Here is a 25,173-nt window from a genome sequence, read left to right on the forward strand (position 1 = left end):
TTATCAAAGTAAGACAGAGCAGGATCATAAATCAAAGATACAACAATATCAATAATAGAAGCAACTTGAAAGTATTTGGTAGTAACCCTAATGGCCCAGCAAACCAAATAAGCATAGAAAAATGACAAGAAAAAAACAAGTGCCACAATGATTCATTAGGTTGTCTACATAATGGACAACAAGAAGTTAAAGGAAGAAAATTCTTAAGTTTGTCACCCATCGCAATACCATAACACAAAACTTTCTAAAAGAATACTTTATATCTAAGGAGGACCTTAAGTTTCCAAAAAACCGACTTTGTTGAGATATATTAGAACCAAACTCAAACACCCCTTGAGTAGTAGTGACTTCAATCCTGAAAAAGGGACAAAACCAACTGGAAGAGTTCAATAATTGATTAAATAGGAATTTGATCAATGGCCTTAGCAAGGTGGGAGAGACAAATTGAAAAGATCAACCTATGATTCCATTCCGCTTTCCACAATAACTAATTCACTTTGACTAAAACACTGAATTCGATAATAAGAATGAGGACTTTACCAAAAAAAAAAAAAACAGATAATAAGAATGAAGAAACATAAATCCCTTAAGAGAAAACACCTAATAATCATCCCAAATAGACAGTGTGGAGCCTTTGACTACCTTAAGACACACTAAGTTTTTCAACAAAAGAAGGGTTAAGACAATACTTGGCCAAATAAGAGAATCTTTTTTCTTCAAAGTACGAGGATCAAGAAGAGATAAACTATTAAAATATCTAACTTTTAAGATTTGAGGCCTTAAATCATTAGTATTAATTAACAGCCTCCAAGCTAACTTAACCAATAAAAGTTTGTTGTGGAGCTCACTACCGCTAAATCCCAACCCTCCATAATCCCTAAGTTGACACAATCGACCTCATGAGATAAACGACCCATCTATACGGTGATCCTAGAACTGACTTTGTCTCTCGATCAACGGGGAACCAAAAATAAAATCAAAAGCTTAGATGCTGGTGGGTATATAACCATAAGCCGGTAGAAAGGCAACAAAGAAGACAACACTGACTTTTCAACAGAGGCTAGAATTTCCATAAGAACCGTATGTCGGGTAATTTCTTTGATAGACTCGAAGGCTCAAAAAGGGGTTGTGAGATTTAGACGAAGGGGAGGGTAATTAAATACTGCCTTATACCTTATAACATGTGGGCATGCCCTCATTTACAACTATGGTGGGTCCTTTGAGAAGGAAACTTGCTAATTTATCTCAATCGCACTTACCCTCGCTCTATAGTCTCATAATCCTGTGTAGAAGGAACTAGATGATGGAAACAATGTTTGTCATGCAGACTTGTATTCAGCTAATCCTTATGCATCAGATCCAAATGACAACTCGAACATCCCTCTTGCTGCATTAGCGGACTGATTGATTGGTGAATTCTGCGAAAGAAAGACAAGATAGTCCAGTTAGAAACAATCATATTCATGCCTACTAAGGAAGGCAACTTTGGGAATTCAGATTATGGTGGGGTCATAAGATGGGAATGGCGTTATCATGTGAAAATTTTCTGGTCTGCTCTAGGTACCAAAGATCCAACTACTCTATCTGAAGCCGTCTTCCCCCACCAAAAATGAGCACACAATGAATCAAATGTCCTACAACCTAAACTGCTAGTTTTCCCATTCCGAAGGAAGGTATGAGTAACGTTTTGGTTCTTTGGGATTTCTCCAATGAGACTTAACACTTGATGACCATGAGAAATAGTCAACCCAAGACTTGAGGCTAGTTGAGGGCCAGATCAGTTTTCATATAATTGGATGAGTAGCACGAGAAGGGAGATGGTTCTTTGAGCAAGTGACGTAGAGGAGTGCACCAACAAGATGTGGCAAAACAATATCCTATGGTTTAGAGAACATTTCCCATAAAAGAAATAAGAAGTTGTCCTGTAAAAGGAGATTAAAGAGTATCATAAATGGTGTATCTGTTTTCCAAATCTCAACCCATTGGAAATTTGAAACACCTTCCATTCTTCCCATTAAAAGGGAGGTAGGTAGGAAATGAAAAAGAAAATAGCGAATCTATAATCCATTTTCACGTGTATAGGGTACTAGCTAGCCACGCGGTTTCTTTTTTTTTTTTTGGAGAAATTACACCTAGGTACTCAATGTATATAGAAACTCTTACCCCAAAAAAAAATGTATATAGAAACTACATTTAATATATTATGTTTGTGGTAACTTTGCTCATACGGTGACCTTTAGAAACTTTTTCTCACCAATGGGGAGATGGTTTGACCTATACAAGGGTTACATTTAGATTTGATTTGGTTTATTCTATTTTCCTTATTTATTCCTTTTTTTTCATTTTTTTTTTGTTTTTTTGGTATAACTGAGTACTCCTCTTTTTTGTATTCCTCTCTTTTTCCTACTGTAGGTGTGGCTGATTTGTCAGAGACTGAGGGGATACAAATTATCGTTAAACATAAGTAAAATTAAAAATATGAAAAAAGGAGAATGAATGTCACTCGACCACATCACACGCCACCCCTACACCCTGACACAAGGGTGCATGAAATGACCACCACACCCAATGAACAGGGGTGCGGCGTGTCTAGCACGACCGGATGGCGTTCTCTTTCCTCATGAAAAATGTGAGATAACCCCTAAATATCAGGGACCCTAGGTGTAATTAACTCCTTTTTATTCATTAAAGTCGCATCTCAAATGCGCGACATTCTTTTGTTAAGGAATAAACCTCACTCCAAGGATGCCGGAATCCTGAGTGCCGTGGTTTAGATGCTTCAACGGTTAGCAGTAGTCGGAGCTCGGAACGCTGGGTCAGCTAACTCTAGAAGAAAATCTAATAGCTACTCTCTCCTCCAGTCCTCCTTACCAAGGTCGAACTGCTCAACCTGTAGGCCCGACCAAGCTAAAGGTTCGAGACGAAAATTGTCGGCTATAATGGAGGGAAAATGAACGATTGAAGTTTCGATTCTCGAAAAATGGAAAATCAACTGTGCTTCGAGTGCTTGCAACGTCATATCCTGACTGATTTCTCAGATAAATTGATCTTTTGTTATGGGTTATCGGATTCAGCTCTCCCCTTAGGCTCCAGGGCTGTTATTCAGGTACCGATTCGCACTCTCTCTTTGAATCTCCATATTGCATCCACTATTGCTTCTTCTTTCGTTGAGTTTGATACTGATAAAAATCACACATAACACTTGAATCCCAAAACCATCTAGTTTGCTCTACTTTCTGTGTTTATTTTAAGATGGTTTTTAAATTTTAATGTATTTGAGCTTCAACAATGCAGCTGCCGAATTCCAATGGGGAGATTCCGGCTCAGTTTGAATTGGTGTGCGTGCCAAGACATGAAGACGAGTGTTTCACAAGATATGTGTAAGAGCTATTAGTACAACTTGTTATTTATTTATTTATTTTCCCTCCTTTTTGGGGCTCTCCTACAAAATTGTGATTTAGTGGAGCTAAACGGTACAATTTCTAATAATTAACACTTTCTTCTAATAATTAATGTTTGTAGGGACAATAAATTTAATGTGCAAGAGTGTAATAAGGTCAGATGCTTAATTTACTGGCATTGCAATAGAAGAATGAGAGATCCTGGAAAGTTGCATGAACTCTAATTCACTTTTTGAAAATATACAAAGTAGTACCATCTGGAAAGGGTTCAAAATTAAGATATGCCCAGAGCAGGAAGGAAAAGTACTGGAGGTTCCTAGAAGTGGTTCTGTATTTCTTTCAGATGATTAAAAAAAAGGGGAAAGGGGGTTCCCTTCATTTAATTTATTGGGAAAATCGGCCTTACTTCATCAAGATCACTGTATTCGATTCAAATTCATCCAAGAGCATCATAACCACTCGAAATCCTGCTCCTTAAATTTTGCTTTATATGTCAACAAAGTGGTAAAACTGTTCCTTTGAAGCATTTTCATTTTGCAGTATAATCAATAATGCTTGAGTGCCTCACCTTAAAGGTGGGGAAGTGACGAAAGAAAGATTAAACTATTAGTTCACATTTTTTAAAAGAAAATAATTTGATTTTATGAAATTAACCATGAATATGTGTTATATATCTTTGGAGGCCTGTTTCTGTGATATAAATAGATCTTATTTTATTGTATGCAGTGATGAGTATTCTTTGGAAAACTTGGAGGCCAGTATCATATTTGGGTTAAGTGATATTGCTTCAGCTAATGTTGGTCAAGATCCAGAAAATGTCAATGATGGAGCTGTTGGCAGCAAAACTGTTACATTACATTCTGTCGGGAACATGTCTGAATGTTCGCTGAACTTTGCCAGAAGAGATGCCCTGGCTGGAGAACAGTCCAATGGTTCTGGCAGTAGCTATTTAGGAAGATTTTCATGCTTAAGGACAATTACTGCACTGGCCCCCATTGCTCATGTTGGTTTGGGTTCATACTCTATGATCGAAGACCTTGCTTGCAATTTCTTATCTGGATCAGTAGAAGGTCACATTCTGTCCTCACTCATTCTCTTTATAGAAGGAAAACCAACAGGACGAGATGGTGTAAATTTTCTTAGTTTAGTGGGGTTACCATCATTTGATGAGAACAATATTCCAGGTTGTGTTAGGCATCCTAATATTACTCCTGTTCTAGGGATGCTAAAAACACCCGGTTATGTAAATTTGTTGCTTCCAAAAAGTCCTTATACCTTGGAAAACATTCTGCATTATTGCCCTGATGTGTTAAGGACTGAGTGGCACATTAGGTTTTTAATCTACCAAATTCTCTCTGCCCTAGCTTACATTCATGGCTTAGGGGTTGCTCATGGTGATATTTGCCCTTCCAGTGTGATGTTGTCCAATTCATGCTGGTCTTGGCTGAGCATGTGCGATAAGCCCCTGTTAAGAGGTAAATTAAGCTCAGGGAAGTGGAACATGGAAATGTCCTGTCTTAATTATTCCTCAAGCATGAGTAGCTGTACCAAGAATTGTGCCTGTCAGGCTCTTTACGCTGATTTGAAGCTTTCCCCCACTATAGATTGGTTCTCAGATTGTTTCAAGCGGTGGTGGCAGGGTGATTTAAGTAACTACGAGTACCTCCTTGTCTTGAACAGATTAGCTGGGAGACGTTGGGGTGACCATACATTCCACACAGTAATGCCATGGGTAATAGATTTTAGTGTGAAGCCTGATGAGAATACTGATGCTGGTTGGCGGGATTTGTGCAAGAGCAAGTGGCGGTTGGCAAAAGGCGATGAACAGTTGGATTTCACATATTCAACATCTGAAATCCCACATCATGTCTCCGACGAATGCCTTTCAGAATTAGCTGTCTGCAGTTACAAAGCCAGGAGGTTGCCTTTAAGTGTATTGCGCATGGCTGTTCGTTCAGTCTATGAGCCTAATGAGTATCCTTCTAATATGCAAAGAGTTTATCAGTGGACCCCTGATGAGTGCATCCCAGAATTCTATAGTGACCCCCGAATTTTCACTTCCCTTCATTCAGGTATGAGCGATCTTGCAGTACCTTCCTGGGCAAATAGTCCCGAAGACTTTATCAAATTGCATCGAGATGCTTTAGAAAGCAACCGGGTTTCACGGGAAATTCATCACTGGATTGATATCACTTTTGGCTATAAGATGTCAGGCCAAGCAGCTCTTGCTGCAAAGAATGTTATGCTGACCGCAATAGAACCTACATTGCCAAGGTCAATGGGACGTCGACAGCTTTTTACTCGATCACATCCTAGACGTCGAGCAGCTCTGGAACCGTGTGATGTCTCTGAACAACAGGCATTGTTAAAATGTCAAACAAATGGAACAGACAAATCTATCCTTTCAACAACTGCTTATTTGCAAGAATTAGAAGAAGCAACTTCATTTTGTGAACATGCTTGGCATTTGAGTCCACATTATCATTACCATCAAAGAGATCTCGTGAAGAATGTCTCTTCTGTTAAAGAGTCACAGTGTGAGAATTCCAGAACTGAGATGCTTGGAACAGTCAGAATCACTGGTGATTACATGGAGTCACTCAATATTGATATAAACAGTCTTCTTGAATATTTTGAGTCAGATGATGGAGATTCCATGGGGTTTCAGGAGTTGTTGCTTTGGAAGCACAAATTATCTTCTATGGGCCGCTGTTCCCTAGATGTTGCAGATGACATTTTTTCTGTTGGCTGCATCCTTGCAGAACTTTACTTAAAGAGGCCTCTTTTCAGTTCATCCTCATTAGCTGCGTATGTTGAGAGTGGTATTTTGCCACAATTGATGCAGGAACTTCCTCCTCATGCTGCTGTACTAGTTGAAGCATGTATCCAGAGGGATTGGCAATGGTACGGGGTTCCAGTTTCAGTAAAAGTTTTCACAACTGTTAAACCTGTTACTGATATTCTTCCTCTTCTTTATTAGGAGGCCATCAGCTAAATGTCTTCTGCAATCGCCATATTTTCCTTCGACGGTCAGATCCTCGTATTTGTTTCTTGCCCCACTTCATCTCTTGGCTAAAGATGAGTACTGTCTTCAATATGCTGCAAATTTTGCAAGACAAGGAGCCTTGAAGGCTATGGGGTCATTTGCTGCTGAAATGTGTGCTCCCTACTGCCTATCACATGTCTTACCTTCTTTATCGGATACTGAAGCTGAGTGGGCGTTTTCCTTACTGAAAGAATTTTTGCAGTGCTTGAAACCTCAAGCTGTAAAGACATTGATTGTCCCCGCCATCCAAAAGATTCTTCAGGCTAGTTATGAATTTAATACAAATTTATTAATTGTACTTATTTATATAAATTGCTTTCTTAACTTTCTACTTTCTCATTTATAGGCTACAGATTATTCACATTTGAAGGTTTCTTTCCTCCAAGACTCATTTGTGAGGGAGCTATGGAAACGAATTGGTAAACAAACATATTTGGAGACAATACACCCATTAGTCATCTCAAATCTGTGCATTTCACCTCATAAGAATTCTGCTTCAGCTGCCTCTGTGTTGCTTATTGGCTCTAGCGAGGAGCTTGGCGTACCTGTTACAGTTCATCAGGTTAATTTTATTGAGTGATTCCCTAATTATTGATTCAATAGCATGGTCAATTTATAAAAGAAACAGAACATGTCTTTAATCATAGCTTACTAACATTTGAATCTCTCCAGACAATCTTGCCTCTAATTCACTGTTTTGGGAAAGGACTCTGTCCTGACGGAATTGATGTCCTGGTTAGAATTGGTATCTTCAGTTCATTGGGTTGTGGAATTGATACACTGCTTTGTAATGCTTTCTTCAGCATGTGAGCAGTTTCTTCTTTGACTTCTCCAGGTGGACTTTTCGGCGAGAATTTTGTTGTCAAGCAACTTCTACCATTACTGAGGAATGTTATTTTGTCTTGTGTTGATGTTTCAAATGTGGATAAGCCTGAGCCCATGCAAAGCTGGAACACTTTAGCCCTTATTGATAGTCTTGTGACACTAGATGGTCTGGTTGCGCTTTTGCCAAGGGACGTGATCATCAAGGAGCTGATTCAAGTATGGATTTGATTTGATTTTCATACACTATACTTGTTAGCTGAATACTTAAAACTGATGAGAGGACATACACTATAATCTTACAGGACAAAAGTTGTCTCCATGTTAAGGTTCTTATGCAGACCCATTTGGACCTTCCAGTGCTTCAGGTATTTACATCTCTCTGTTTTGGTTGTTTCTTTTGCTTATGCTTTTTTTTATTCTAGTTTGATGTAGTAGTATACCATCTTATTGTAGTCTTTATAGACCATCGTTCTGTCAGTTTAAATTTAAATCCTTGTAATGCAGTTGTTTAAAGAAGACAAGACTATTCAACTTCATAGTGTAAGATACAGAATATAGATAAAAGTAACATTAGTTGTACTTATCCATCCAATTTAACTAAACGTAAATGAAAAGATAAGCCATTTCCATCTTGTTTAGAATCAACAAAAAGCTATTAGCTCGTGTTTCCTCACTCCATGGTTGGAAAGGGTGAACTATCCTAGCAAGACTATTAATTGAAGAATAAATTATGCCAAACTTCATTACACTGCTAACTGATTCTTTTTTAATTGCACAGGCAACTGCACCCATTATATGAGAAATTTGCATCATATTTATGCCATAGATCCTGCTGACTCTCTTTCACTTTAGTGCACAGTACATGCTGGCTAAAACATCTTGAATCCCCTTGTCTGTTAGGTTGCAGCTACTGCTCTTGTTGCAGTTTGTCAGAGGATTGGACCAGATCTCACTGCATTACATGTCCTGCCACAACTCAAAGAGCTATTTGATGAACTTGCTTTTTCTCAGGAAAGAGCCTATGGGTCCAGTTCTGTTGGCAGAAGCTTAAAAGTTTCTAGGCCAAAGCAAAATGAGGATGCTCAGATCGAAAGCCGCATGGACCTTGTGTGGGTGCTAGTTTTATTAGTTTTCGTATGCTCTCCCGTTTTGTGTTGAATAAGTTAGCACTGTAATCATTCTTGTCATGCTGTAGTGTGAGTTTGCTAGAGTTTATGCAGGCTGCTTTTATATCCTCCGTTCGCTTCCCTTCTTGGAATAGAGAAACTTCGTCAGTGCTGTGCCACATGGTTGCTTCTAGAACAATTCCTTCAACGGTCTCATAACTGGAAGGTATTATTTTCTCTCCCATTCCATCTAGAGTATGCCTGCATTATTACTTTGTCAAGATCCCCATCTTCTTTACTTTTTCTCAGACTGTTGTGGTTCAGTGGGAATATATAGGTGAAACATCCAGAAGTAGTTCAGAATATGTAAATGCTCAAAGGCCTGTATTCCGCAATATCTCAACATCTGAGTACAATCCAGCTAAACTGTTGCTCAATGGTGTCGGGTGGTCAATACCACAATCACAAGGTGTTCGAGGTTCCAAGAACTTGTTTTCTTATAAACAGTCAGATGATCTTCAAAAGACTCCAGATATGAGGCAATCAGCAGCATTGAATCTTGGCAAGCGTGAACCTTGGTTTTGGTTCCCTAGCCCTGCTGCTAGTTGGAATGGGCCTGATTTTCTTGGTCGTATTGGAGGCCTAAAAGATGAACTTCCATGGAAGATCAGAGCATCAATTATTTATTCTGTCCGTGCCCATCCTGGAGCATTGAGATCTTTGGCTGTTACCAATGATGAGTACACTGTTTTCACCGGCGGAGTTGGTCCAGGATTCAAGGGGACTGTTCAGAAGTGGGAATTGTCAAGAATGGATCGTGTTTCTGGTTATTATGGCCATGAGGAGGTTTGTTTCTTCTGACCTTAATCCTCCTAGGTAGGAGCACCGAGCAAGTCTATATATTGTAGTTTACGGAAATTCATTTCTTTTGATTTCAGGAAAGTTTTCGTATATTTCTAAAATTAAAGTTGCGTTTAAAAGTTATATGGTGAAAACCATAATGGGGCTTGCATGGTTTCTTTTCAGTTTTTAGGGGGAAAAAAAGCTTTCCCATATTACCTGGTAATAGAGAAATTAAAATTTACAGTAATTTCGCTGCCCTTTACAATTCTGCTTGATCTCCTGATAAATGATTGCCTCTCTGGAACTTAACCAAGATTTATTGGGTGTACTCATTATATTTGAAACCGAGTGATCCCAAATCAATTAAATTGAAAATTGTTTTAAATTCTGATTGCTTTCTAATTTAGTTGAATCTTATTAGCTATCTACTTTTACTCTGGTGGCTGTCTATTCCTCTTGAAGGTGAGCCAGTCTGTAAAGAATTTGGTTTTAAGTAGGAAGTAGTAGCAGCTTATCAGCCATATTTTTACTGCTATCCTAAAGTACTGGTTCACTGGTTGCATTTAAAAATATAGACTTCATGCTTTAAAGCATAATCAACAATGACCTCTCTCCTAAAACAGTTTTAAAGAGATCCGCTAACAGAAGTAATTACTTACCCCTAAAGAGTGTCTAATGTAGAGCTATAACCTGGAGGACAGATTAAAGGCTCCAAACCTACACAGGATCACAGTGAACAGAATAATGAACCAAACAGAACAGAGTACAAGAGTATCCAATAACTTACATCCAGCAATAGGATGGGGCTGGAAATCAAGTCGAGTAGGTTTTATGCCCTGCTAAGTAAGTTCTCCAAGATGTGAATAACCCAATGGATAGATCTGTCGAAGAAGGTAAAGAATCAACAAATTAGAAGCTAAGAGATATTTAATGTAACTGCAGATCCTCAAGGCTCAAGTCTTGGTCGAGTGTAGGGACATTAGGGAGGATTGAGACCCCAAAATCTGAGCCCAATCCAACGGCTGGATAGGCCATAAACTATGGCTGAAGTCTGAGTTCAGAATGGTGGACTTGCTGAAGTTGAAGACTGGAAAAACCTGAAGAGAACTCTGTAAGAACAATAGGAGTCAGTATCATTGATGGACAGAACACCAGAAACAAGGGCAGGGGTTTAGACACGTGCGTGGCCCTTCAACAGGACCAACAGATCAAGGAAACTCAGACCTGCAGAACCGAGAGTGACTGGCAGTGAGAGAAACCTGCAGGAACTTGTATGGTAATATAGCAGCAATAACAGGACACCAAAACTAATGAAATATAGTAGAACTTAAGGAAAACAGTATCGGTTTACCAAGCTGGAGTTGGTTGACTGAGAGACAGAGATGTTCAAGTCTCCCACTTGAATTGCAGAGCAGGCCTCCCACCTGACTCCAACCTAGTCTCCCACCAGGATTCTGCATCTCACAGACAGCTGCTGCATCCACAGGTTAAAGCAAAGCTTATTTTTTCTTAAACTCAAACAACTAAACTTTCCATGTGCATCCCATAGGAAGGCTGCCAATCCAAATCAAATCCCACCTTTTACAAAATAGAAACTCCTACTTTTTAAAACTGAAAACTGAATTAGAAACCACTTAACTAACTATTAATTACAAGTAAATAGAAGATAATCAAAATAGAAAGTAGATAATGATCTAAAAGATCTCAACAGAAGGCTCCATTCTCCCCCTCGCAAGCTGTATCTGGGTCCCACAAGATCTTCTAAGAGTATTCCACTGCAAGTAACAAATACTCCGACAAAACCTCCACGCAAGCTGTCCATATGGGCCCGCACCGGTGCTGTTCATGTGAACAGCAACACATGAACAGTAATTTTCCTGAATTATATTTTGGTCCTTTTCTTCTTCATGCTTCGATCTACAGCACTGTCATCTTATTTCCTATTCCTTAGCAGAATTCTATATGTCATCTTATTCATTTATTCTTCCATAACCTTCTGTATATTGTAGATTTGACAATTTCATATTTTGATACCCATTTTCTGTTGCTTGTTAGAAAAATGCACATACATTAAGAAGGAATAAACATTCCCCAAAACCCTTCCCCCCCCCCTCCCCCTCCAGACAAAAAAATAAAAATAAAAGATTGTGTGAAAAATGCCTCATATTCAACATTTATGTACTCTGGTTTAGTGGTGTATCATATGATTTTAACCTTGTATGATTGTATTTTATTCTTGGGATTGAATTCCGCTTTCACCTTTTTTTGGGGGGTTAAAATCCCCCCCCCCCCTTCACCCTTGAAATGCCACAGCAGTGGTAACACACCCCCCCCCCCAAAAAAAAGTGAAGTTTTATTTGCAGCATAATGTCTGAATGTGTTTCTTTATAATGTGTTGAGTTGTGTAGTTGTCTAATTGATAATGTATTCTAATTATTTTGTGCATACTTGATGTGTATATGCATTTAATCATTATTTTTGCTGATGCCTATGGCATTTTCTTCAATTGTGTCCAAATTTCAGGTTGTAAATGACATTTGCATCCTGTCTTCAAGTGGAAGGGTGGCTTCTTGTGATGGAACAATACATGTCTGGAATAGCCAAACAGGGAAGTTGATATCAGCTTATGCTGAACCATCAGCAAATTCCTCACATCTTGTGGGATCGAGGATTGGTGCTGATCAGGCCAACATGCTTAACTCCAATACATTATCTGGTGGAATATTGACCAGTGCATTTGGTGGGAGCTTGTACACCTGCATGCATTATTTAGAATCTGTTGATAAGCTTGTTGCTGGTACTGGAAATGGTTCGTTAAGGTACATTGCACCTGTGAAATAATGACTATTTCTGGAGTGAATTTTTGCATTTGTATGATGGGAAAAAGATTGCCTTATTCTGATGCAGTAGTCATGTTATTATATCATGCAGATTCATTGATGTTGCTCGAGATCAGAAACTTCACCTGTGGAAGAGTGAATCAGTTGAATCCTCTTTTTCTTCTCTAGTATCTGCCATTTCCTCATGTGGTTCTGACAAAATACAAGATAGAACTCCTGCTTCAACATCATGGATTGCAGCTGGACTAAGTTCTGGTCATTGCAGGCTGTTGGATGCAAGGAGTGGAAGCGTTGTTGCTTTTTGGCAGGCTCATGATGGATATATCACTAAAGTATGTTCAAGTTTCCATAGTTTATACTGTTCAATGGAAGTGTGGTTTTATTTTTCCCCATTGGATGTAGTTGCATTAATCCTTTCATTTGTGTAGTTGTCTGCACCGGAGGACCATTTGCTTGTTTCCAGCTCTCTTGATAAAACTTTGCGAGTTTGGGACCTGAGAAGGTATTCCTAGGACTAGTCCCAATTTAATGTCCATCTAATATTGCCGTTCACTTGGTTTTGCTAACTTGATTTGAGTACTTTAAGAACTATGAACATAAAATTAGAATGCAGCTCATAATAATGGAAGATTTCAGTGTTCTTGGTTTTGAAAGCAAGAATACTGAAATAAAAACTGAATGGCACTTGGATGTTTATGAAAGACATGAATAAAACTTGAGCTGGCAACTTGAAGATGCTGGTTCTGAATCAGAGGGTGGTCACTTTGTGCTAAAAAATGACGAAGATTAAGGCTGTCTTCTGTTCCACCCCTCTTGGGAGCCTGCACAGGTGGGAATTGTATGGGCTTGCTTTTTTCTCATCTTGAATAATCTGCATTACAAAATGTAGTAAAAGTAAAGTAAAAAAGTAGTTCTCTCTCTCTCCCTCCTCTTACAAACACACACACACACACACATACACAAAGAGCCAGGATAACCCTCTTAAGACTTAGTGGGCATGTACAAATTCCAAATTTTCAGGAGGATTTGTGTCTCTTCCATTGGAACCAGGTCCTGATGGTATTTGCATTGCAGGAACTGGCCATCTCAGTCAAACGTCTACAACGGTCATTCAGATGGTGTATCTGGCTTCTGTGTATGGGGCCAGGATGTGATTTCAATTGCCAGAAATAAGATTGGTCTTTTCTCTTTATCAAGATGTGGAGATGAAGTAAGTAAACTGAAGTGATCTTTATAATATGGATGAGTTTCAGCTAGATACTTGCATCCAAGGATGGGAATCTGTCTTCCATGCATGTTGCCTAAATTGGTCTGATATATTAGCATCAAACGATGAAATTGACCTGATCAGAAAATCCTAGCAATCTGATCTGATGTGGTCTGTTGAACATCAAGAAAATATTATAATAAAACGTACAACTCTGTTAAGGCTCATGCAGGGAGGGGCAAGTTTCTAGTTGTTTATCTTCCTCCTGCTAATTCCATCTGTTCTAATAATTTGGATTACTTTCTGTTTTAACTACTTTTGTTGCGGTGCTTGTATTTCTATTTATCTTACTGCATTTGGGTTATGCAGCAGGGTGGGCAGCAACGCATTCTGTCCCAGAAATTGTACACAGCAGATCGTGGGACAAGAAACCTTTCAGTATTGTCAAGTATAAATATTCTACCATTCTCGCGATTGTTCCTTGTCGGGACTGAAGATGGTTATCTTAAGATCTGTTGCTAGATCTCATTTTAGTTTAGTTTATTATTGTTTTATAGCCATCCATGTTTTTTGTTATTGATCCATTATGCATATGCAGTCACCCCAAATAACCCTGCGGCCCGAGAGAGAGATCCAGTGCGTATATGCTTGTCTGGACTCCCTCAATTGAAATAATTGCTTGGTTCATTGCTTGTTTTCATCATAGTTGTATTATATGTATTTAATAAATGACCTTCAAAATGATTTTTTTTCCTTCTCAGATTTAGTTTTCCCTCCCACAGCTTGCTCTTTTGTTCCAAGCTTTCAGGCGGGCATTAGGTTTTCCATATCTGAGAAACCAAGAGTGTTGAATTTTGATAGAATTCAGCACGTCAAGGACTGGCTCAGACTGATTGAAGTAGAAGAAATGAAAGAAGGGAGACTGCAGGTTTCAATAATTTAAATTAATTGAGACAGCCAGACACTTGAGAGTCTTACAAAGTTCTTTTCTACCTGGAAAATAAAAGAGCCCAGGTCCCTTTTGTTTTATTGTACGATCTTCTTTGAAAACGTAAAAATTATTCTTATTCAACAATGTCATTTCTTTTTTACATTTGGTTACATTTGTTTCCAAATAAGACCCATTAAAAATTGCACTTTTTGTACCAATTTTTATCTGAAAATTTTTCCTTTTACATGGATTTTACCTAAAAATAAAGGATACTTGACAACGAAAGGACCAGTGGAAAATCCTATTTTATAAAAAGAAAAAATCCTTTTGTATCTCTTTTATATTGAAACAACAGTTTAGCCTTAGTCCAATTAAATGGGATAGGTTACATGGATCCTTGCAAAGAGAAATATTAATAATAAAAGTAAAAAAAGAAAGGAACACAACAATTACAACTATACTCGGACACAAACACATTAATTGTGGTCTACTACACCGATCTTTGTCCTCCAGTTAGCTCTATTCGACGTTATACTTGAGATAAGGCTTAGTCTATGCATGTCTTTCCTCACCACTTCACCAATGGTCATTTTAGGTTGCCCCTAGCTCTTTTAGTACCTTTAACCTGAATCAAATCACTCTTTCAAACTGAGGCATCCGAAGGCCTCCATTGAACATGGTCATGCCATCTCAAACGACTTTCACAAAGCTTATCTTGAATCGGGGTTACTCCTAAATCAGCTCTAATATAATCATTGCTTGTTTTATCCTTCCTGATATTATGACTCATTAATCTCAACATCCTCATCCTCATTACACTTAGCTTATCATGAATAAGGACTACTCCTTTATCAGCTCTAATATGATCATTCCTTATTTTATCCTTTTTGGTTTTGCCACTCATCCATCTTAACATCTTGATCTCCACTACACTTAGCTTATCTATATGATGTTTTTTAATTGTACAACATTCTGCATCATACATCATACCCGCTTATGGATGTCCTATAAAATTTTTCTTTAAAATTTAAAGGATACAGCGATCACATAACACTCTGGATGCCTCACTCCACTTCATCCATCCTACTTCAATTCTTTGAGAAGCATCCTCTTCTATATCACATTCCATATTGATGATAGATCCTAGATACCTAAACAGATTGCTTTGTGGAATCTACATCATCTTTTATATCGAAACAAATGGAGCTAAAGTACATTTATTTTACTTCAATTTTTTTTTCATTGGGCGTTGTTCTCTGTACCGCAGCGCAGGCTGTGCCCAGACACATGGGGGTGGGCACAATGACCACCCTACCCCCTGAGTGGCAGGCCCATGTGCCTGGGCACAGCCTGTACTGCGGCACAAAGAACATTCTCCCTTGTTTCATTTACGTGTTTTTTTAGCACGAAGAAACAAAACCTAAAGAATATCCCTTATTTCAAAAGTGGAATGTTTCTATTGCTCTTTCATCCACATCTATGGCCTGAGACAGGAGTCGATCTGTAAATATAAAACTTCCTTTTTGGCCTTGCAGGATAGAAAGGGGTAATCAGCCAAAGAACTAGTGCGACATGAGGGAAGAATGTTTGGAAAACATACAGTACATGTCCAGCTTCTTAACTCAACCACCCCTACCAGAAAAAAAATTAAGGAACCAGTAGTCTATGCCAGATAGGCAATGCAGAGATGTCAAATATCAAAACATGGATATTAGTAAATAGGGACGCTTCTACATAGATCTTATGACTTGAAGATTTCATGACTACATTTGGGTCTAAACATTTGCACCCGCAAAGATCATTTTTGGCTTGACAGATTTCGTGACTGTATCAGGGCTGACACTGTGAGTTATGTTTCATTCATAATAAACATTATGAGAATTGCGAGACCACCATATATTTATAGCATTTGCACAGATGACTTCACATACTTGATCTATATGAATAAAGAATCAAGTTGCATAGCTCAGATAGCATTGAGAACAAGGGGATCACAGGGATTTTACAACAATATACACTGTCCAAGTTTGTGCTTGGTATACACAGTATCTGCAGTTTTTTTTTTTTTGGATATGTTACACATCTCTGCAGTCGATTTAACCAAAGGTTTTCTCACTACTGTAAGACATGTATAGAAACCCATCTTCATCCTTGAAAGATTGATAAACAGATTCCATGAGACTGCCTGCACGTAATAGTTTCATACAAACACTTAAAACAGCTCCTTTCTTCTACTAAGAATAAGAATGTGCCACTAGAGAAGATGTAGAAAAGATGTTCTGCATAAAAGAAAGCGAACAATACCTGTTTGAGGTAATGTATTTTTCACAAACACAAAGAGAGCTTTCCCAGGAGTCAGATGGAGCCTAAAGCTTAAAATGTGTATGAATTGCCCAATAGACATATCTCGCGGGACCAGGTATCTGAGAAATTATAATGTAGCCAAATTAAATAAGAAGACATTTCTAATCCTTTATGCTAACGGTTCACAATAACTAGTAAAATAGGGGCAAAATGGATCATCCACTAGACATAGCAAACTAGTAATTCATAGCCTGGTCTAGCTTTCTAATGAACTAGATATACTGGTACTGGACTCCAAAACTGGTCAAGACATTGATGCTTTTCCTCCCCTTTAATTTTTTTGTTCTTGTTGTTGGGGTGGGGGTGGTTGCTGGTGGGGTTGGGTTACAAACATTGCCAAAAACTATCTATTAGTGCAGGTTGAATGAGTGATTGGTCCCACCCCTCATCAATCAGGGCAGGATTATTACAACAACAAATGAAAAGTGGAATGTTTTGTTTGTTTAAGAGGCACTTTCTCTGCCTCCATTTTAACCTCACCTTCTTTTTAATTTTGGTATCAGCCAATTCACTCAGGATTGGTGCCTCATCTAGTTAACTTATCCAAAATGTCAGTTTTCCAACTCAGCGGATCAACCAAGTGGATTGGAAAATTGACCAATCTACTTGGAGAAGCCATCATTTGTCCGAGCTCCCATATACCTTGTTTTTGCAAACTGTAATCATTTCATTTTCCCTATTTTTACCACTAACTCCTGAAATTCAATCTTTTCGCCTTTGTCCTCACCATGCCATTGGCCTGCATCTCTGTTTTCTCACCCAAGCAAAGTGCAGTTGCCCCTGCGATCTTCGACAACCTGCACCCATCGCCATAAAGTGCTGTTGCCCCTACAAACTTCAGCATGGAACCCATACGAATTGCATCATGGTGGCTGTGATCATTGCTACATCTTTCCCATTGGAAGAGAAGCACCTTCCTTAACAAAAATGAAAATCAACATAGAGGAAATCAGCAATAGAATCGCCACGTCGCTGCAATTTTCCTCTGATGGTTGGTTATCGGCTGTCATCCATCACTCCTCTAATGTCCGGTGGCTTTCCCATATACTGATTCTAAAAAAGAGAATACGAGTTATGGGATTTAATTTTCACCTTGCCAGGCGGCTCTCCCTGAAGGCTTGAACAGGGATGAATTTGTAAAACCCACAGGAAGATGAATATCTCTGCTTCCCCTTCTCTCCCTCTTCACCATCTCTCATTGCCTCTGCACACCCTCCAACCAGAAGAACAAAACCCATTTTCTGTATTTTTTACCATTGTTTCCTTCGTTCCTGTTTTTATAATTGAAACTATTTTAGTCTTATCTTGGCGATTCACTCAGATCAGCTAGCCAAATTGTGGTTCTCTCTCTCCAATTTTTTTTTGTTACTTTCCAAACCAGTACAGATATCTTTGCATATTCCTATCGAGACACTAGATGCAATTTCTGAGTTTTATGGCTTGGTCAACTTAAATATAAAAAAAAAAAGAGGAAAAAACTTAAATTCCATCCGATAGCATTCTCTGTTGAGACCTACAGACTTCCTAATATTCATGAATTATGTGTAAAATAATATAAAGAAAGAGGTGAGACTTACTTTTTCTTTTCCATATGAGGAAGGTCAGTCCTTGAATATTTTTCAACTACTACCTACAAAACCAATATTCAGAAACAAAAATTGGGACAGTTAAAAACAGGACAAATAAACTTAAGACTCATATTTTCTTCCCCAAAAATATGAGAGAAATTAGAGCTATACTATAAACATAAAAAGGTGGTCTTTGGGGAAATCAATTCTACTTCTGTACAAAGGTGCTGTTTTATAACTTCATTTATGGTTAAATCAAGACAAGGACCTGAAAAAATCATGTATACCCCAAAAGCCCTAGCTCCAAACATGGATAATGAGGGAAACAATATCACCCTTCTAACATTCAAATAGAAGCTATTTAATTGAGGCATTCAATTAATGAATTCTAATCAGAACATCAGCCTAGCTAGCATTAAGCAAGAAAAATTGCATAACCCAGAGATATTATCTTTTCCTGTATAGTGAAATAGGGGACAATTCCCTGGAGCATCAGCGAGATGAATATCATGTCATCATAACTAATTCACGTGGTGTAACTATCAAATAGGGAAACCACTATTCATTCAAAAAAAAATAGGGAAACCACTGAAAAATCTTTGAGACCCCTTTTATTTGAAAATCAAATGAAGAAATGAGAATTCCAACCCTGAATTCTGTTTTCACTAGCATTTTCTTATTTGAAGATATATACTTTAAATTCGATAAAAGAATTGAATCACGAATAGAACAGAAAGACGAGAGTTCAAGGACAAAGAAGAAGTGTAAAACAACCCGAGAGAAAGATGTGATGATGTCAAATAAGTAGGATATTTTGTATACTTACGGGCACTCGATCGGGATATTTGGAAAGGATATCTCGTGATTCTTTAGAGCGTTCCTCTGCAACAAATCAAACAACCCAATGAAATAAATGAAATTCCAAGAGAGATGAATTCAGAGAAAATGAAAAATGGAAAATTGAATGTAAGAAACAGAACGAACCGAATGAGAATTCTTTTTTGAAAGCTCTCATCTTGCCCATTGTTGCGTGTATGTGTCTCAGTGCGAGGAATCTCAGCAGCAGCAGCAGAGGGAGAGCGTAAAGCCGTAAAGGCGCAAGGGTAGAAGAACGTAGAAGAACAGAAGCTGTTGAGCTGATGAGGTTGAGTTGTAAGAAGAAGATAGCGTACGATTCCAAAAGCTGGAAAGCTTTCAAGTCTAGCACTCTAGCTACGCCTCAATACACAAGTAATGGTTTCTTACGTTTTACGTATTCTCCTTCTTTATTTTTATTTTTTGGTAAACGGTTTCTTACGTACACATTTACTCAACTACTAACCATGTATTTGGCCTTCTACCAAAAAACCATGTATTTGACCTTCTACCATAAAAAAAAACATGTATTTGATCAATAGAATCTCAGCGATTATATACGTTATTGTAAATCTAACTTCATTGCAATAATACACCAATGAGATGCGACAAAACGGTATCATGCATAGGAGTACATGGGACAAGATGAGAGAGAGACACAAAGGTGCTAGCATATGTGGTATCTTTTGCCTACTCCTAATTTTTTTTTTATTATTATTAAATAAAGATTTTTTGTCACATGGATGTTAAATAAAGTGGGATAACCCACGGAATACTACTTGGGCTCCAATCCAAAACCTTCATGCAAGATCCTAGATAATTGATGTGGGACTGTATGTCCATAATTCTCTATATCTCAGCATTGTTCCTCATGTATAGCTTTAGCATACACGTGGATATACTTGAAGAGGACAACAAACGAACTTAGCTCTGATTCCATGTTGAAGTGTCCAAAGCTTAAGGCTCCACCTGTTAGTTGTGGTAGTCGTTGTGATATTCGGTAATATTCTCTTTCCATGTTTTCTATTGGTCTCTCTTCTCTTGCTTAGTCCTTTCATGTATACGTATGCAGACTTGACTATATATATTCTCTTCTCTATAATGGAATATACAATGTATTCTTACCATCTTCACATGGTACCAAAGCCAGTCATCCACAACCATTGTTTGTTATCTCCCCTACTACCCTTGTGGTTGTTGGTGATTGATTAACTGTCGACGTGCACTTGTGATGATCCCTTAGCAATCTTCCCTATTGTCGCGCTCGCGCTTCTTTGCTGCTATTCTGCTCTATTACCCTCCTGTTCCTACCCAAAGGCCTCTGCCGTCTGAGATCAATCCCACTGCCCAAGCATTTTTTGCTACCCCTACTCTACTATTGACATGCACCTCCCACAAGCCCCCTTTCACACGAGCTTCCCCTTGTGTTACACCCTTGCAAGCATTGCCCTTTGCTACATCCATCCCCCCCCCCCTTCTGCCATATTCAACCCCACAAACCCACTCACCCCCAAGCTCCCCTGTGCATTGCATCCCTCACCCTCCTTGCTCTCCCTCCTTTGATCATACTCTCTTCTTTTTCTTTATTTAGTTATTTTCTCCACTTAAACTGACCCCCTTTTTATTTTTTGGAGGGGGGTGTTGAGGATTGGTCCCAGGCCAATGCGATTGCACACGGGGCATGCAAGGGGGGGGTGCATTTGGTCATTTCACTGGCCCTTGTTAGAGGGTATAAGGGAATGCGTCCGGGCAACATTATTTTGCCCTTTAAAAAAAAAATTCGTAATTCTTCTTTACAAACTTATCATGTTCCTTTAGCAACTCAGGCCATCCAACCATGGATCGAGCTCCCTCTATGGCACAAGGGTGCGTTGGAAGATGCCCGACGCATCCTCAAAGATGGACACATGGTTGAGGTGTCCTTCGAACGACGAGGATGGATGCGCACATCAGAGCCTGATGCACATGCGATGGAGAGAACAATTTCCATCTCGGGTGTACGCATCCATCCTCGTCGTTCGAAGGGCAACTCAATCACGTGTTGACCTCTGGGGTGCGCCATAGAGGACCTTGATCCATCCAACCACACCCTAGTAACTGGCCGGCTCACCCATCATCTAATTTGTCACCCATCACCCTTCACTTGACGTTGTCACCCATCCGTCACATGACACCATCACCTGCTTTCTTAAGGCAATCTCTGTTGTTACTCTTGGCTTACTTTGCACTCTCATTGGTCATATCTATTAAACCAATGCCGACCTGCCTTGGACTCTCACTAGCCATGTCTATTTGACCAATGCCACGGTAACTATTGTCATGCAATGGGTCATCTGAAGTTTCATTGTCCTAACAAGAGAAATAAAGGACAATTGCCAATTCCCAGACAATCCAAAAAACACAGCTCCATGGCCTATAGTGGATTTGGGTCCTCTTTAACGTGACATGGTGTGTAGCGTACCATTCGACAGCCCGCCGTGTTTGGGCACGCAGCCCAACACCCCGCCTATGTGTTGGACTGCATGCCTAAACACTACAGGCCGTCGGATGGTGCGCTACACACCATATCGCACTACAGAGGAGCCCAATGCGCCTACAGTAGCACCTACTTCATCCGACTATGGTTTCAATATTGTTTCTCAATCTGGCTACTAGGTCTCAGTACAAAGAATATGTTTTTAGCTTAACTAGTGTGTGGCTGTGGGGTCTACTATCACAATGATTTTCATGCATTGAAATTATTTATGGTCCAAAGCAAGAAACAAACATAACCTTACAGTTCCCATGTGTACGATAGTCTAGTTTCACACTTTCACTTTCACCCTTTGAACAATAGTTTTTTAGGCTCTTTTGGTATGGCTTTTAGAAATATTTCATGGTGATAAATTGGAATATTTGCATTATTCAAATGAAGTGACGCCGACTCCGAACGCCTGAAGAAGAAGACGGAGTACAAGAGCTCCGGGGGTGAAGTGTGAACGAAGAGTTCTGTAGAGTGTAGACTGTAGACTGCTAGTTGCAATGGAGAAACAGAGCCCATGGCTTCTGCGGAGCCGTCAATACCTTGGAGAGATATCTGCTATTTGTTTTCTCCCCCTTCCCTCTCACGTATCTACCCTTCCTTTCCTCCTCGCTGGTAAATAATTCCTTTCTTGATGAATCTCTGTTGTTCATATATATGTCTTTTTCTACTTACGGTCCATTGAAGTTCCTCTGGTGAAGATGTTCTTCATTCTATCTGTGTTCTGATTTGCCATTTGCTTTTATCGTGGAGTTTTGGAATCGTGAATGCAAATCGAGTAAAGGAAGAGATAAATCTGTCTAGTCTATCATTGTAAATGCTATTGGACTTTAAGAATCCTAAGATCATATTTACATATACTCATGTTAGGAACACTTTTACTGAATCATTTTCACGCCAGCTTTGCTTTGGTTATCCTTGACTTTGGAAGGTGCTCAATTTTCATAATTTGTTTCAACCCTCGGAAAATTGCGGTCCCACTTGGTAAATAAGCACAGCTATCTTTTAACTCAAATGCGCCCATTAACACACTTTCAGTGGAATAAAGCATGAAATTTTGTTGAGGTAGAATTGGATGATACCAATTCCAAGGTATTCCATTAATAATCAAACTTTTAATGATAGCCAATCTGTATATGCAGTTGTAATGAAAATAATGGATTATTGAGGAAATGTGGCTATTGAGAGAATCGTGAGTGGAAGAGTATAGCTCAAGAAACTCACACTACCATACCATAAATGGGGTTTTCATTTATTTCATTGGATTAATAGCTGAGATTGTATGTAATGGATTTCTGGCACCATTAGCTACTGGAAACACTTGTATCTTTCTTCTTTTGTTTATTATCTGGAAACAGATAGTTGAGGTACTTGAGATAAGGATCTCTGACGCACATTGGTTTTCTCCTCCAACTCGATTGATTACTTATTTTATTCAATGAAAAGAGTGGTATGCAAAGCCAGAAGTCACATGATCTGAGGGAAAAATGCACACATGCTCATGCTTATGGATTGAGTATCTGGCCAGGCAATGACAATCTGGCCTTGAAGTTTCTTAGAATTGTCCTTAAAAGGGAAGCTTGGTATGCTTGAGGTCCCAGGAGTACTTAGGTATAAGTATGTGCATTAAGGGTGGGAAATTTTTTTGTGTATTTTCTTCCCCAATTTCCCTATTGATTGGCCCCAGTGACTCTTCACGAATTATCATCCTAATCAGAACTCGTCGTGAACATAAAGAACGTGTTGGATAAAGGTTTGCCTTGTCACATGGTGAAATTCCTTACCAATGGCTCTGCTCAAAAGTACTGTTAAAAAGAGGCTGTTTCAAGTAAAGATTTATAAATCAGCACCAGTACCCTGATCAATCCTCAGCAATACTGTTCCAGATCAATATTGATTAGATAATTTAAATAAAGGATTGGCTGATCTAGTAAGCGGAAGCCCAATATTGCTACTGGTCAGCTGATTGACAGAATGTGATAGATTGGATCAGACCTCTGATTAACACTTGCAGTTGACATGGTCATAGGTCTTTGCCATTCCCTTACAAATCAGAAATTCCCTTCACTTTATAATTTGATCCATAAATTATTAAATTTACATGCAGTAAGAAGATCTTCCAAAAGATGTATCCTTGGATATTTAAATAGCCTTGTCGCGTAGGCAATCAAAAAATGAGTGGCCATGATGACTAGATATGGTTGGACCAAATGCACTAGAATGAGTTGGAGCAGAGAAGTTTGGATGCTCATGGCTGCACCACTAGTTTTCTATGAGCTAGGAGGGGTATACTTCCCATAAAAATGATTTTTGGAGAGGGTGCCGCTTTAGGGATATTTCTCCCAGCCTTATAGGGTTATAGGTTGTTGGCGGAGTTAGATGTAGTCAGAGGATACCCAGTTATGCCTATTTGTGAAAGCCTCCTTATATCTCCTGGCCAGCACCTTAGGAACAATCTTTCTAAGATTAGCAAGTAGGCTGATAGGAGGTCAAGTCTTTGATGTTTGTGACAGTATTAGACAAGGTAAGATCAGTACCTATACAAATGAAGAAGGAAGGAGGAAGAAAATAAGAGAAGAAGAAGAAAGAGAGAGATAACCGTAGGAGAGGTAAAACCCAACCCACGACTTTGCTTGACAGTTCTATCATGGGTAGGGCAGCTCTTTATTAATAAGGTTATGACTCTACAGAGTCATAACAGAATACAACTACAAGTTAATTAATATTTAATCCCACACTTACCAAGACTACTAAATATCACCAAATATGGTGAAGTGTCACCATATATACCATATGTCACCACACACATAAATGAAGTCTTAACAATATTCACAACACATTTTTTTTTGGGTGAATAAAAAATTCATTACCGAAGAAGGGAGAAAACAATACAATTTACAAAGCCCTGCCTTTACAGGGAGGAGGCATGTGCTTGCAAAATAGAAGGGGAAAGACCCCAATAATCTACAATCAACCAATTTATAGGGGTGTCAACACACTGGGAGGGGGCGGCAACAATCTTTGATCTGATATAAAATAGGATGGTGTCCTAAGTTTCCTGGAAGGTTCTAGACCTAGAGGTCCATCTTATGAGGTTACGCTCCAACTAGATATGGTAAATGGCGGCTCCAAAGGACATGTCCACCCAGATCCATTCTCTATCGAAGGGCAAAATCCTTTTTCGCTGAGGCCAATATTTGGCAAGAAGGCCTTTCAAAAGAGAGGAAGCGAAGGGGAATTCAAAGTAGAGGTGGTCTATATCTTCTGAGGCATTCCAATAGAGGCAACGGGGAAGAGATTCCGGATTCTACCTTTGGAGAAGAAAAGACTATGTCTGTAAGCAGTGGGAGAAGACCCTCCATACGGTGAAGCTATGCTAGGGGATATGTCTCTTGAACCAGACCATCTTGCGCTGGGTTTTGACGGAGCCACGAGCCTTGATGAGATCCCAAGCTGACTTGGAACTGAAGAGGTCCTATGAGGAGGTAGACCAAGTGATAATATCACCACTACCAATAGGCCTTTTGGGAATGCTTGGGAGCATAGTTATCAAGGCGTTGCCAAGGCGTCCAAGCTCCTTGGTTGCCTTGGGCGCCTAGACGCCTTGCCACCTTGATTTTAGACCCTCTCCAACGCCATGGTCACCTTGCCACCTTGACAACTATG

General features: G+C 39.1%; 2 protein-coding genes across 8 annotated transcripts; one reads left to right on the forward strand and one right to left on the reverse strand.

The window, feature by feature from the left end:
• The first annotated feature begins 2,849 nt into the window (after positions 1-2,849).
• On the forward strand, positions 2,850-13,968 carry LOC122658351 (protein GFS12). 5 transcript variants are annotated; one of them, XM_043853270.1, is made up of 16 exons: positions 2,850-3,106; positions 3,295-3,380; positions 4,128-6,305; positions 6,382-6,709; positions 6,794-7,009; positions 7,120-7,192; positions 7,283-7,488; positions 7,575-7,637; positions 8,173-8,381; positions 8,493-8,604; positions 8,688-9,224; positions 11,745-12,040; positions 12,153-12,393; positions 12,490-12,563; positions 13,136-13,271; positions 13,641-13,968. In XM_043853270.1, exons 1-16 carry the CDS (start codon positions 2,981-2,983, stop codon positions 13,788-13,790), a joined length of 5,031 nt encoding a protein of 1,676 aa, XP_043709205.1. In that variant the 5' UTR covers positions 2,850-2,980; the 3' UTR covers positions 13,791-13,968. The 5 variants fall into 5 exon arrangements, with proteins under 5 accessions (XP_043709205.1, XP_043709204.1, XP_043709207.1 ...); XM_043853269.1 differs by having other exon boundaries at positions 2,851-3,106; positions 13,638-13,968; XM_043853272.1 differs by having other exon boundaries at positions 2,851-3,106; positions 8,703-9,224.
• Positions 13,969-16,140: 2,172 nt separating this feature from the next.
• LOC122658060 (autophagy-related protein 8i-like) lies at positions 16,141-19,183 on the reverse strand. Of its 3 annotated transcripts, XM_043852932.1 has the most exons (6): positions 19,116-19,166; positions 18,958-19,013; positions 18,141-18,193; positions 16,504-16,622; positions 16,296-16,384; positions 16,141-16,258 (listed from the first exon to the last, which is right to left on the reverse strand). In XM_043852932.1, exons 1-5 carry the CDS (start codon positions 19,153-19,155, stop codon positions 16,296-16,298), a joined length of 357 nt encoding a protein of 118 aa, XP_043708867.1. In that variant the 5' UTR covers positions 19,156-19,166; the 3' UTR covers positions 16,141-16,258. The 3 variants fall into 3 exon arrangements, with proteins under 3 accessions (XP_043708867.1, XP_043708865.1, XP_043708864.1); XM_043852930.1 differs by lacking the exon at positions 16,141-16,258 and having other exon boundaries at positions 16,268-16,384; positions 19,116-19,183; XM_043852929.1 differs by lacking the exon at positions 16,141-16,258 and having other exon boundaries at positions 16,268-16,384; positions 18,141-18,189; positions 18,954-19,013.
• Positions 19,184-25,173: the final 5,990 nt, after the last annotated feature.

This window comes from Telopea speciosissima, chromosome 4 (assembly GCF_018873765.1).
Source record: "Telopea speciosissima isolate NSW1024214 ecotype Mountain lineage chromosome 4, Tspe_v1, whole genome shotgun sequence".
In the NCBI taxonomy this organism is placed as follows: domain Eukaryota; kingdom Viridiplantae; phylum Streptophyta; class Magnoliopsida; order Proteales; family Proteaceae; genus Telopea; species Telopea speciosissima.